This window comes from Muscardinus avellanarius (genome assembly GCF_963383645.1).
Source record: "Muscardinus avellanarius genome assembly, chromosome: 1".
NCBI classification, from domain to species: domain Eukaryota; kingdom Metazoa; phylum Chordata; class Mammalia; order Rodentia; family Gliridae; genus Muscardinus; species Muscardinus avellanarius.
The window spans coordinates 100,438,348-100,452,202 of NC_137786.1; the positions used below are offsets into that span (position 1 = coordinate 100,438,348).

At 41.9% G+C, this 13,855-nt stretch overlaps 1 protein-coding gene across 3 annotated transcripts in view; it reads left to right on the forward strand.

Annotated features, from left to right (window-relative positions):
• CTNNA1 (catenin alpha 1) overlaps positions 1-13,855 on the forward strand; it is a gene marked incomplete at both ends in the record, with an annotated part of 137,832 nt that overhangs the window by 116,087 nt on the left and 7,890 nt on the right. For all 3 annotated transcript variants that reach the window (XM_080713162.1, XM_080713163.1, XM_080713164.1), the window contains 3 exons: positions 3,283-3,439; positions 9,962-10,162; positions 10,702-10,853. In XM_080713162.1, coding sequence (XP_080569288.1) covers positions 3,283-3,439; positions 9,962-10,162; positions 10,702-10,853 — 510 coding nt within the window. The remainder of the gene's footprint in view (positions 1-3,282; positions 3,440-9,961; positions 10,163-10,701; positions 10,854-13,855) is intronic.

The window sequence follows — 13,855 nt, forward strand, 5'->3', positions numbered from 1 at the left end:
CCCAAGCGCGGGGATTACAAGCGTGCGCCACCACGCCCGGCTGTTTTGTTTAATTTTGAAACAAGAATCCTGCTGTGTTGCTAAGAGTCTTGCTAAGTTCCTGATATTGGCCTTGAACCTGCAATCCTCCTGTCTCAGTCTCCCAAGTACTGGGATTTTAGGCATGTATTAGTACACCCAGATTAATTAAACCCTTTTATTTAAAGGAAAATTATAAGTGTCAGTAAAGATGTTGGACATTAAGACCCTCCACTGGTAGGAATACACAGTGGCACAGATATTTTGGAAGAGTAAGACAATTCCTCAAAGGGTTAAATAAAGTAAACCATGGGATCTAAATTTCACTCCATTACCAGAGAAATGAAAACACAACAGCGTGTAGTGGCCTTATTCACACTAGTCACAAAGTGGAAACAATTCAGATGTTTATCAATTGACGAATAGTTAAAAAAAAAATGTGGCATATCCAGAGCCTGGCGTGGTGGCGCGCACTTGTAATCCCAGCGCTTGGGAGGCTGAGACAGGAGGATTGCACAGGTTTAAAGCCCCTCAGCTACTTACTGAGGCTCTCAGCAACTTAGACCCTGTTTCCAAATAAAGTATAAAATAGGGCTGGGGTGTAGCCTGGAGGTGGAAAAGCCCCTGGGTTCCTCCCTTAGTAACACACACACACACACACACACACACACACACACACACACACACACACACACGTACACACACACACGTACACGTACACGTGCCGTATCTATATAATTGAATATTGTCAGTGAAAAGAGAATGAAGTACTGTTAACATACATATTAAAATATGAATGAGCTTTTGAAAATATGTTAAAATCAAAGAAACTGCTGGGCATGATAGCACACCCTCATAATCTCAGTACTTGGGAGACTGAGACAGGAGGATTGCAGGTTCATGGCCAACCTCGACTACTTAAGCCCTCTGCAACTTAGATCCTGTTTCAAAATAATGAACTCGGAGATAGAATGCCCCTGGGTTCAATGTCTAGTACCACACACACACAAGTAAAAGCCAATTACAGAAGTCCAAACATTATATGAATCTGTATACATGAGCTGTCCAGAACAGGCAAATCCATAGTCAGAAAGTGGGTTAGTGGTTGCCAGAAACCGGGGGCAAGAGGGGTGGAGAGAAATAGGGAGTAACTGCTCGTGTATATGGGATTTCTTTCTGGAGTGATAGAAATGTTCTAAAATTGAGCTGTGACTGTACTAAACAATCATTGAATTTTTATATTCTGAGTTAACTCTGATTTGAGTTATATCGTATTATCTCAGCACAGTGTTAGAGATTGAACCCAGGGCCTTGCACATGCTAGGCCTTAAAATGCAAATCTTTTGCCCTAAAATAATTTTTTAAACTTTAACTGGTTATATACTTTTCTATATGTGTCTCTTCTTCTTTTCCCTTTCCTCTTCCCTCCCTTTTTTTCTCCTCTTCCTCCTTTTTTTTCTCTTTCTCTCCCTCCAACCCTCTCCTGGGGGTGGAACCCAGGGCATTCTATCTCTAAGCTATGGCTCATCCTTTATTTATTTATTTATTTATTTTTATTTTTATTTTTTGTGGGTCTGGGGATGGAACCCAGAAGCATTTGACCTCTGAGCTATACCCCATGCCCTATTTTTTATTCTTTATTTTTGAAACAGGGTCTCACTGAGTTGCAGAGGGCCTCACTAGGTAGCTGAGGCTGGCCGTGAACCGCAATCCTCCAGCCTCAGCCTCCCGAATGCTGGGATTACAAGCGTGCGCCGCCACACCCGGCTTCTTTTTTATTTTGAACAGGGCCTCACTAGGTTACTGAGACTCTTGCCACATTGCTGAGGATGCCATTGAACCTAAGATCCTCCTGTTCCAGCCACCCAAGTCCTGAGATTGCAGGTGTGCACCACCACGCCTAGCTAGAATATAGTTTTACTGAATTCGCTACTTTGATGATGCATCCAGAACAATATCTATAACAAGTTTATTAATAATGGTGGGTAGCTGAGCGTGGCGGCGCACACTTGTAATCCCCGCACTTGGGAGGCGGAGACAGGAGGATCACGCAGATTTGAAGCCAGCTGTGCTGGCTTAAGAGACCCTGTTTCCAAAAATAAAAAAGTATAAAATAGTTCTGGGAGTGTAGCCCCGAGGTAGAAGGGCTTCCAGGAAACCCAGTACCACCAAAAATAAATAAATAAATAAAATAATGGTGGTTACGTAACTGGAACAAGCCAATTCACCTATAAAATGAAATAATAGTCAATTTTTAATAGATATTTATTGTGGAGGAATACTTAAAGAAGAAATATTTTAGTCAGTTTTATATAGCATATAATTCTACTAGTGTCGTTCTTGATAAGACTACATATGTGATATGAGGAGAAAAGGCCTGAATATCAAAAATTGTGGAATTGGCTGGGCATGGCAGTGCACACCTGTAATCCCAGTACTTGGGAAACTAAGAGACAGGAGTTTCACAAGTTTGCAGCCAGCCCCAGCAACTTCGCAAAGCCTTCCACAACTTAGTGAGACCCTCCCTGTTTCAAAATAAAAAATAAAACAAGGCTGGTGGTGTATCTTAGAGGTAGATTGGCCCGGGTCCAATGCCTAGTATGTCCTGTTTGTGTGTTTGTGTTATCTATATCATTGAATATCGTTTGTCAGTGAAAAAGAATGAAGTACTCTTAACATGCTATAACATGAATGAGCTTTTAAATCATGTTAAAATGAAATACATACATACACACACACACACACACACACACATACACATAGGGATTACAATCATGGAGTGAAGACATTAGAAATACTTTTTTTGTTATTTTGTTATAGTACTAGAAATTGAATCCAGGGGCATTCTCCCTCCAAGCTACACCCCCAACCCTACTTTTCTTATTCTTTATTTTGAACAGGGTCTCACTGAGTTGCAGAGAGTCTCACTAAGTAGCCGAGGCTGGCTGCAAACCTGCAATCCTCCTGTCTCAGCCTCCCAAGTACTGGGATTACAAGCGTGTGCTACCACACCCAGCTTACAGATACTTTCTGTTTTACAATTGCTCAGTTTTCAAATAAAATATGTATTACTTTTAGACTTTAACATATCTAAAGCCTTTTGTTTAATGCTTCATCTTTGTGACAGAGTGGAACATACGGCATCATGTATCCTAGTGAAACATGTAAAACAGCCATCGCCTCTCTACTGACCACCTTATCCCATCTGTTTTATTTGTATGATTCTGAAAAATATTTAACAATGAACTTTAATATCTTTTGCAGGTTATCAATGCTGCATTGGCTTTAGCAGCAAAACCACAGAGTAAACTGGCCCAAGAGAATATGGATCTTTTTAAAGAACAGTGGGAAAAACAAGTCCGTGTTCTTACAGATGCTGTGGATGACATCACTTCCATTGATGATTTCTTGGCTGTCTCAGGTAATGAACTGGTTTCCCAGAGTCGCATGTGAAGAAGTTCATAATTGCTGTCATCTAAATTACAGTAGAGGACAAACACTCCCACATCTGGCCAGATTAATTAATTCAGTAATAATAATATGCTAGTTTTCATTTTAATTAAACAAAACAGAAAAAGTTACTACTGTCTCCCATGTAGTGGACAGTGGAGCTGGTCTCCATCCTAGAGGCACAGGTTAGAAAGCTGGCTGCTTTTCTCTGCTTGCATTGCGTGAGAACCCCCAACTGGGACTCATGTATCATGGTAACTGTCTCTCCCTCTTGCTACCATTGTGTTTAGAGAAATTCCTGACCTGTACTGACTCCAGTAGACACTGGCTATTTGTTAGGAGCTTTAAACCTTGTAAGAGCAGTTTCACTTGCATCACCTTTAGTTTCTTTTTAGAATTTTTTTCCCCCCTTTCTGGAAAATGTCTCCTGTCTCTCAGAATGGATCATAGTTTAACTAACTGGCTACTTTTCCAGAGAAACTGTCTGCCTGATGCACAGATAGAAAACAGAGAGGAAATATTTAAGTGCTTTTTAATTATGAACTTGTAAAAAATAAATCTGGGTAATTCACCTCACAAAAACAGTTGATTTCATTATATAAACACAAACTGGTAATGACATAGTAAATTGCATTTATATAGAAGATGTCTGTCAAATGCAATTCAGTGTTTATCACACAGAGATAAATTTCAATCCTGTCTCTTTAGAGTTGAGTAACAGTGCATGTAGTCTTCATTAAACTGGGCCTCTGTTGCCTTTGGCTGCATGGCTCCTCTCAGGAAGTGCTGGGCTTCCTAAGGCCAGTGGATGTGGCCAGGTTCAGAGGCTTGGTTCCCACAGGACCGAAACTGCCTGTCACCTCAGGGAACTGCAGGCTAGACGGGGGAGATGTGTCAGTGAGGCTTAAAGAGAAGCAAGACTTAAGTACATGCACACCACAGTCCTCCAGCAGTGACCTATATAAGTAACAGTGTGTTCTGCATGCCAATGGTCCCTGTCTTGCTCAGTCTCCTTGGGTTTGGTAGCCTTGGAGAAAGTGGAGAGCAGCAGTCACTAAACTGCAAAAAGACAGGGCAAACCATGCTGCCGCAAGACCAATAGATTCCAGGTGCTGGTTCTTTAAAACAAGAAACTCATTTGCAAGCACATCTTTGCAGGTGCCAAAAATGCAGCAATGGCTTTTTTGGGAAATCTTGGCCTTCTGTTGTTTTTCCCAATGAAGTTCTGAATTATTCTTTTTCATAGGTTTAGAGAAAAACATTCCACCTTCACTACACACCTTTAAGCAAACAACAAATTCTGAAATCTAAATGCAGAGGCCCCCTCTGGATAGATACTACATTTCTACAGTTAGTTTTTTTTGAGATTAGGTTGGATATAGTTTGGGCTTGTTCTCGGGGGGTTTTCAGTCTTCTTACAGCAAAACAAAATGTAATAGACTCACATGTCCCTCATGTAGCATTTTTCAAGTCAGAGAACAAAAGGGTTTCTGCAGCAGCTTTTAGTGGGACCCAGGCAACATCTTTAGGGTATATGGCATAAAACGGAAGAATAGTCAAGAAAAATTAAGTTCTTTAGTGGATAAACTTCTGTCTGGTGAGTGTGTTCAATTTTTATACAAATGTATAAGTTTAAAAAGGGTGGACTTGGTGGAAAGGGTTAAAACAGTTTCTCTTTAGTAAATGAAAACATGGAACTGTTCTCTATGGAAATGGCGTTTTTTCAGAGGATCTGATTTTTTTTTTTTTTTTTTTTTTTTTTTTTTTTTTTTTTTTTTTTTTGGTGGTACTGGGGTTCCTAGAAGCCCTTCTATCCCCGGGCTACACTCCCAGACCTATTTTATATTTATTTGGAAACAGGGTCTCTTAAGCCACGTGAGGCTGGCTTCGAACCAGCACGATCCTCCTGTCTCCGCCTCCCAAGCGTGGGGATTACAAGCGTGTACCACCACGCCCGGCTAGAGGATCTGAATTTTAGAGGTCCACCTGGTATGTTTTTTCTAATGTCTGTTACAGGTTTGCTGAGGAATGTTAAGTAATTAGTAGGATAAGGCCCTTGTTCACAGTTCTGCTTTTTAGGGTCATGGGAGGAAGGAAGGAGACAAGCACAAGCCTGCGCAGGTTTCTGTTGGGCTGTGAGCAGTTGATGTCCAACACACAAACGCCTTTGAACTCTCAAACCTACCTCACCCGTGGTAGCTCTAGAGCTGTTTATGTGGGGACTAGGAAGGAGTCTCATCATCTCACCAGACACTCCTAGGTAGTGGTCGTCTGCAGTGGTTATGGGCGGGAGGCAAGAAGCTCTATCTTGGCCTCACCCTGAGCTGTACCAGATGGCAGTTCTGGCCCTGGATGCACTGGTGCTTCCGCAGTCCCGTAGTGAGGTGGACTTGCTTTTGAGTAGGGACCGCCCAGCTCAGAGTCTGGGTGGCCTTCATACAGTTTGGCTAAAACTAAGGCTGCTGCTTGTTTGGGGGTAGTTATGTTCTCCTCTATGCTGCAGTGTGAGGCCCTCTGGCAGTGTGAGAGGCTTTGTGGATTAGGTACACTAATGATTTTCCACCATCAGGTTACATCTTCGATTCCAAGGGCCTGGGTATTTGCTATAGCTCTGCCCACTTAGCTGAGAACCCATCCAAGAAAGAGTTACTGATGGAATAGGGCCAAGCACCCTCCGTTGTTTCTGGCTTTTTCACCCACTGATTCCAGAAGCTACCCTCGTACTTACCACAAGTCATATCCTGATTTATGGCTTATAAGGTAATTTTGTTTTCTCTTTTTGCAGGGCTGGGATTTGAACCCAGGGCCTCATTCATGCTAGGCAAGAACTCTTATCATTGAGCTACACCCCTAGCTCCTTTTATTTTCAGTTTTGAGATCCCACTAAGTTGTCCAGGCTGGCTTCAAGCTATAGTCCTGCTGGATTATAGGAAGCTAGCAAGATTCCAATGCTGACTCTCCCCACCCTCCAGCCCAGTGCTGGAGATTGAGCCAGGTCCTGCACAAGCTAGAGAAGCACTTTATGACTGAGATTTATCCCCAGTCGAGCACTGGTGTTTTATATGAGGATGCAAAGCAGGGGTATCTTGGGTCCCTGCATGTCGAACATGATTAAAACAGGGTTACTTATCTTTAAAGACCATACTTTAAAGAGAGATGTGTGTGCTACCCCCAGGGAAGAGAAGTGGGGTCTTTTCCCTAGGCTCTTCTATTCACTCTTATCTTGCAAATTGGAAATGGTTTCAGATGCTAGAGAGGATTCATAAAACAAGGATATATGTATATTGACTGGTTTGAAATTTATCAAAGTGATAAAGACAGTTTCATTTGAGTATTTGATAAATCCATAGAAATGTACTTTACTTTTTCATTTGTTTACTCTCCTTATATTGAAGTGTGGCTTCCTGTTTTTAAAATATTCAACTAGTTGCACAGAGTGCTTCTAATTGAGTTTATTGTGTTTCCTATCAAATATTCTAGAAAAAATAATATATTGGGGCAACACATAATGGTAATTTGTTTTTGCCTTCTTTAAATGTTAAGAGTAGCCAAATAATTTGGCCTGAATTTTGTACAAAAATTTTCATACTTAATTTTTAATTTTGTGTTTAATAGCAAAATAGCAAAACAGTAGGCGAGAGTCTCTCTTTGGAGGAAGCAATACAGACACTGGTGAAGTAAGGATTGATCCCTGACTTCCATGCCCACTCAATTTGTTTTTCAGCAAGTCACTGTGAACTTTTGTGCCTTAGTTTCCTCATTGATTAATGGTGATTTTTAAAAGTGCCTGGAGAGTTAAATGTCAAGCACTCAGAATAGTGCCTGGCTTAGAGTAATTTTTCTGCATCAAGTGTTAAAGAAGAGAGTTATTCCTCATGTGAGCATAGGTTGTCCTGATAAAGTTATCTAGGCCAAAGATTACGGCGACAGACTCTGTTGTTTCAGGTTAAAAACTGGAGTCGTTGCAGCCTATTTTGGAGAAAGCCAGTTGGCTAGGTTCCTGGAGGGCAATTAGGTATCTAACAGCTACTTTAAACATATATACCTTTTAACTCAATAATCTCATTGCTAGAAAAATTTTTCCAAGGAATAGTGTCTTTATAACAATGTTTTCTTCAGCCAAAGTGTCTAAGCAAAGACTGGCTAAGTAGATTATGGCCCTTCCATTCATAGGGCCCTATGCAACCATTGGAATGGGTGAGACAGACAAAGATACGGCAGTGTTCATAAGAGTGTCCATTTATGTATAGCTATGCATACTTATTATAGACTGTTGGGTGCATGGGTATAAGTTGATGTGTTTTTCCTATTAGAAGTACTTCTACAAATAAAGACTCCCTTAAAGATTGTTTAATACCATAGTAAGCTAGGCATGGTGGTGCACCCTTCTAATCCCAGTACTTGGGAGGCTGACACAGGAGGATCACAGTTCGAGGCCAGCCTCAGCTACTTAGTGAGACCCTTTTTCAAAATAAAGAACAAAAAATGGGGCTAGAGGTATAGCTAGGAGACTACCTTTGTTGCTAAAGAATGACATACCTTTCCCTGGTTTAAAGTCATTGGAAGAAGGCCATTATGAATTCAAGAAAGCCTAAATTGATTTTTGAAAACATTGGTGTCTAGATGAAGGTTTGAGCTACTTTGTTTAATGAATAAAAAAAGCGTGCCATACTTCATGGATTCTAAGATGTACTTTCCCCAACCCACCCGGTGGAGAATAACAATCCTGAAACAGGATGAGTCTTAATATCAATGATAAAAGAAAACTTTGGCTCATAGTTGTTTTATTTTTAACATCTTTTCTTTCCCTTTTGTTCCTTTGCAATATAAGAAATATTTTATATATCAGTATTGTGTTAGGTTCAATAAAGGCCCAACGTATGAATGATGGGCAGGCTTATTACCAGTATGTTCAAATTAGTTTGTAGATAGTTTATATTTAAAAGATGTTTGTGATGAGTTTCATATCCATTTGTTCTTGTAGTTGGTTCAAATATCCCCCTCTAAAATTTTATGATAAAAATTTAATGTTTATTCTTTCAGTAGTATGTGGTATCAACCCTAGCATGTCCCATAATTTTTTAATTAATAGAAACTAAAATATGGCCTGAACTGTATTGTAGTAATCCATTTTTCCCTGACATATTAAGAATAATAACTTTTCTGGTTTTTCTTGGAAATATTTTCTAACCAACTCTCTTTTCAATTCTTTTACATCATTAGTTATTTCTTTCTCATTGTGATTTTTGTATTCTTACTCCATCGTGCTTGTGACCTCTTAAGCCAGTGAGGCTGGCTTCAAACCTGCGCGATCCTCCTGTCTCCGCCTCCTAAGCCCAGGGATTATAAGCATGCGCCACCACACCACACTGCTCTGAGGTTCTTAAAAACCACAATTTCAGGCTGGGCGTTGTGCACACGCTTGTAATCTCAGCATTTGGGAGGCTGAGACAGGAGGATCGCGGTTCATGGACAGCCTCAGCTACTTAGTGAGGCCCTGTTTCAAAATTAAAAAATAAATAAATAAATAAGGCTGAGAATGTAGCTCAGAGGTAGAATGCCCCTGGGTTCCATCTCCAGTACAGTGTGCGCGTGTGCGCGCGCGCGCACACACACACACACACACACACACACACACACTTTTGCTGGGCATGGCAGTGCATGCTTGTAATCTCACTACTTGGAAGGCTGAGATAGGAGGATTGCAGGTTCAAGGCCAGCCTAAACAACTTAGGGAGACTCTGTTTCCAAATAAAAAAATAAATAAAATCGGGCTGGGGATTTAGCTTGGAGGGAGTTCAGTCCTCAGTACCACAATAAAATAAAATAAAATAAAATAAAATAAAATAAAATCAAGCTTTTGGCTTTAAAGGAGAAATTGTTGGGTCCTCCAAATCCAGCTGCATGACTGGTAAGAGCCACTTGCCAACTTAGCAGAATTCACCAGTTTTCCTCTCTAGAGACTCTGCAAATATCACAACAGCCCTGTTTGTATCTTGTGAGAAGATTTGCCTCCGGTATGCTTGCCACCTGCTTTCCAGCACCTTCTCCCTCAGGGATATACTGGCTTCTGAATATCAGTGGCATCTCCTGGAGGGAGAGGAGAGACTAGGTGGATTTAAGTCTTGCAGTAAACTTTTGTTCTTCTGATTGAGACTGGTTAGGACATAAGATCAGTGAGATTATTGAAGAGGAAAAGAAGTTATTAAAGTTACTGTGATGAGAATTTTCTGCCTGGCTTACAAAACAGTGGTACCTGAAGGATGACACCTCTCTTTTTCTTTTAAAGTGGAATGAAGATAATTCTTCTTGATGATGACCACAGGTTGAGTTTGTTTCTGGGGAACAGTTACTCTCCGGTGAAATGATGCATAAAGCTCTTAGCTCCGTGGCTGGTCACAAGTGCATGTCAGTAAATGATAGGTGCCAAGTTAGAGTGCACACCGTCTAGTGGAAGGCCTCTCCCTCATTCAGTGTTTTGCTTGTTCCTCAGAGAATCACATTTTGGAAGACGTGAACAAATGTGTCATTGCTCTCCAAGAGAAAGATGTGGATGGGCTAGACCGCACAGCGGGCGCAATTCGAGGCCGGGCAGCCCGGGTCATTCATGTAGTCACTTCAGAGATGGACAACTATGAGCCAGGGGTCTACACCGAGAAGGTTCTGGAAGCCACCAAGCTGCTCTCCAACACAGGTATGGGGACTTCATCCCTTTGCCCTACTCCCTCACACATTACACGGGTACAGTGGGCCATCTTGTTGGCCCAGGCCTGTGGCTGGGAAGCAGGAAGGAGGCCTCAGGTCTGGCTTTACAAGTTCTGAGTGGCACGTCACACCTGTGCAAAGTTGGCCAGCAAAGGGAGGCCCCAGATACACATGTATGTCTCATGGAATAATCATGGGTCTAATCCTGAACACTATTTAAGATGAACTTCTGAATTATGTCTCCTGTTAGTGAATACTAAGTTAAGGTGAGTTCTGTTAACAAGACGTCAAGGTGATCTTACTTGTAGTTCTCAAGCATCCAAATCCTGTATAGCAGTCTGGTGAGAGACCAAAGATTACTTGAGTCTTTGTAAAATACTGCACTTAATTGACTTTAAACCATTTGCATGGGTAGAAGCAAAGGCTTTTTGTCATCAACTCCATCTCTTACATCTGACCACGGATTCAGAGCACTGGTAGGATGTTGTCTGCTCTCCCGCACAACCGTGCTGCCTTTTGCCTCTGCAGTCATGCCGCGTTTCACCGAGCAAGTGGAGGCGGCTGTGGAAGCCCTCAGCTCAGACCCTGCCCAGCCCATGGACGAGAATGAGTTTATCGATGCTTCTCGCCTGGTATATGATGGCATCCGGGATATCAGGAAAGCTGTGCTGATGATAAGGGTGAGTAACTGCATCCCAGGCATCTTAGCAGCTTTCTTATCATTTGCTAAACTTGAGCAATACGTCATTCTGGAACTCAGAAGCAGTGGCAGTATATTAAAACCATGAATCTAAAAGCTGTTGGAATGAAATATGTTTAATTATGTTGTCTAAATGACTTAGCCAATAGCTTAAACTTGGGCAGAAAAGGAGCTAGCATGAGTTGGCCTTGATGGCTTAATTTAGGGAAAACAGTCACCACACAGTGTGGGGCTCCAGTTTCAGTTTTTTAATTGGTGCACTGTAATTGTACATGAGAGTGAAATTCATAGTGAAACATTCATATATGCACTTAACATAATTTGATCTGTTTTCTTCCTTCTCTTTCCTCTTCCGCTCCTCTTCTCCCTCCTCTATTCCTTTGTTTCTCTCCTGGTCTCCTAATTTTCATGAGGTCCGTTTTCTTTCCCTTTTCCTCTCTAGCACATATGAAAAAAAAATACAACCCTTGATTTTCTGAGTTTGGCTTATATTACCTAGTATGATGTTCCTCCAAACAACATAATTTCATTCTTCTTTATGACTAAGTAAAACTCCTTTGTATATATACACCACATTTACCCATTCATCTTGCTATAAACATGGGTGGGTATAAATTGCTATAGTATTCTAACTTCTTTCTTTCTTTCTTTCTTTCTTTCTTTCTTTCTTTCTTTCTTTCTTTCTTTCTTTCTTTCTTTCTTTCTTTCTTTCTTATCCCAGGGAGATGGAACCCAGGGCATTCTACCTCTTATTTTTTTTAACCAGCCTTATTTTTTTATCCTTTATTTTGATACAGGGTTTCACTGAGTTGCAAAGGGACTCACTGTTTAGTAGCTGAGGCTGTCCACAAACTGTGATTCTCCTTTCTCCTGTCTCAGACTCCAAAATGCTTGAATTACAAGCCTGGGCCACCATGCGTGGCTTTTTTTTTTTTTTTTTTTTGGTGGTACTGGGGTTCCTGGAAGCCCTTCCACCTCTGGGCTACACTCCCAGACCTATTTTATACTTTTTATTTGGAAACAGTGTCTCTTAAGCCAGTGAGGCTGGCTTCGAACCTGCCTGCGCTCCTGTCTCCGCCTCCCAAGCTCGGGGATTACAAGTGTGTGCCACCACGCCCAGCAACTTTTAATTCTTTTGGAAAGAAGTGGTATAGCTAGTTGGGTCATATGGAAGTTCATTTCTTAGTCTTGAAGAATCTCCATAATAGTTCCCATAGTATTTGTACTAATTTACAATGCCACTAACAGTATATGAATACTTTCCCTCTCCACATCCTCATTAATATTTATCATTACTATTTTTATTTTTTGCTTTGGTATGGGAATAGGATCCAGGGAATTCTACCTTCAAGATATATCCCAGCCCTTATTTTAAAATCGGCTCTTGCAGCCTGCTGAGGGGTTAGGCCGGTGCCGGGGCCACTGGCCGGCATTGGAGCCTTCTGTGAGGCAAAGCTGCTATTGAGGCCTCTGAGGCCGGGATCGGAGCCTGCCGAGGAGTTAGGCCGGTGCTGGGGCCAGCGAGGCCGGGATCGGAGCCTGCCGTGAAGCAAGACCGGTGCTGGGGCCTCTGAGGCCGGGATCGGAGCCTGCCGAGGGGTTAGGCCGGTGTTGGGGCCAGCGAGGCCGGGATTGGAGCCTGCCGTGAGGCAAGGCCGGTACTGAGGCCTCCGAGGCCTGGATTGGAGCCTGCTGAGGAGTTAGGCCATCAGCTAACATCAGAGCGTGCCGTGAGGAAGGCCGGTGCTGGGGCCTCCGAGGCTGGGATCGGAGCCAGCTGAGGGGTTAGGCCAGTGTCAGGGCCAGCGAGGCCAGAACAGGGGCCTTCCAATAGGCAAGGCCGCTGCTTGAGCCAGCGAGGTCTGGATCAGTCCACTGGGTAGCCAGGTCACAACTGGGGCCGTCAAGAGTGGGATCGGTATTTGCAACACGGCATGCACAGAGAAATATCGCAGAAAATTAAAACCAGATGCTTCCCCTAATCAGCAATAACTAGGAGGAAAGGGGCAACAGGAAGTGGTCGAGCTATAGAAAGGGCCCTATAGTGAAGCAATTAAGGTGACCAATCAGAGGGTATGGAATAGGGGAGGATGGAGCCTCTTTAAAAAGCAGGAGGTACATAAACATATGTATCAAAGTTAATCACCAAACAAGCATAGGATAGAGGGAGGGAGAGGGAATGGAATGGGGACTGGATGAGGGCTAATTGGATGATGTGTGCTTGTATATCCTCTCAAGTCTTAATTCCAATGTGATGTATGATTACAATGCACCAATAAAAATAAGTTGAAAAAAATTAAAAATTAAAAAAATAAATAAATAAAAAATAGGCTCTTGCTAGTTGTTGGGGCTGACTTCAAACCTGCAGTCCTTCTGTCTCAGCCTCTCAAATACTGGGATTACAGCCACGTGCCACCATGCCCAGCTAATGTATTTTTTATGATTGCCGTTCTAACTTGAGTGAGATGAAATCTCGGTGCAATTTTGATTTGTATTTTTCTGATTACTAAGGATCTTGAACATTGTTTCATACATTTCTTGGCCTTTTATATTTCTTCTTCCAAGAAATGTCTATTTAGTTCAGTTGTCTATTCATTTTTTTCCCTTTGATGTTTGTGTGTGTGTGTGTGTGTGTGTGTGTGTGTGTGTGTGTGTGTTTGTGTGTGTGTTTGTGTGTGTGTGTTTCTGGATATAGAACCCAGGGAGCATTCTCCCTCTGAGCTACTCCCACCCCCCAGTCCTTTTTTTTTTTTTTTTTTGAAACAAGTTCTCACTATGTTGCTGAGGCTGGCTTTGAATCTGCGATCCTCCTGTCTCAGCTTCTCAAGTACTAGGATTATAGGAGTATACCACCCTACCTGGCTTGGTTTTTAAATTTTTATTTATTTATTGTTTTAATTGAAATTAGGGGCACTGTGTTGCTAAGCTACATACCCAGCCGTATTTAGTTTTTTTCTTTTGTTTTGTAATTCAGAAACTGGG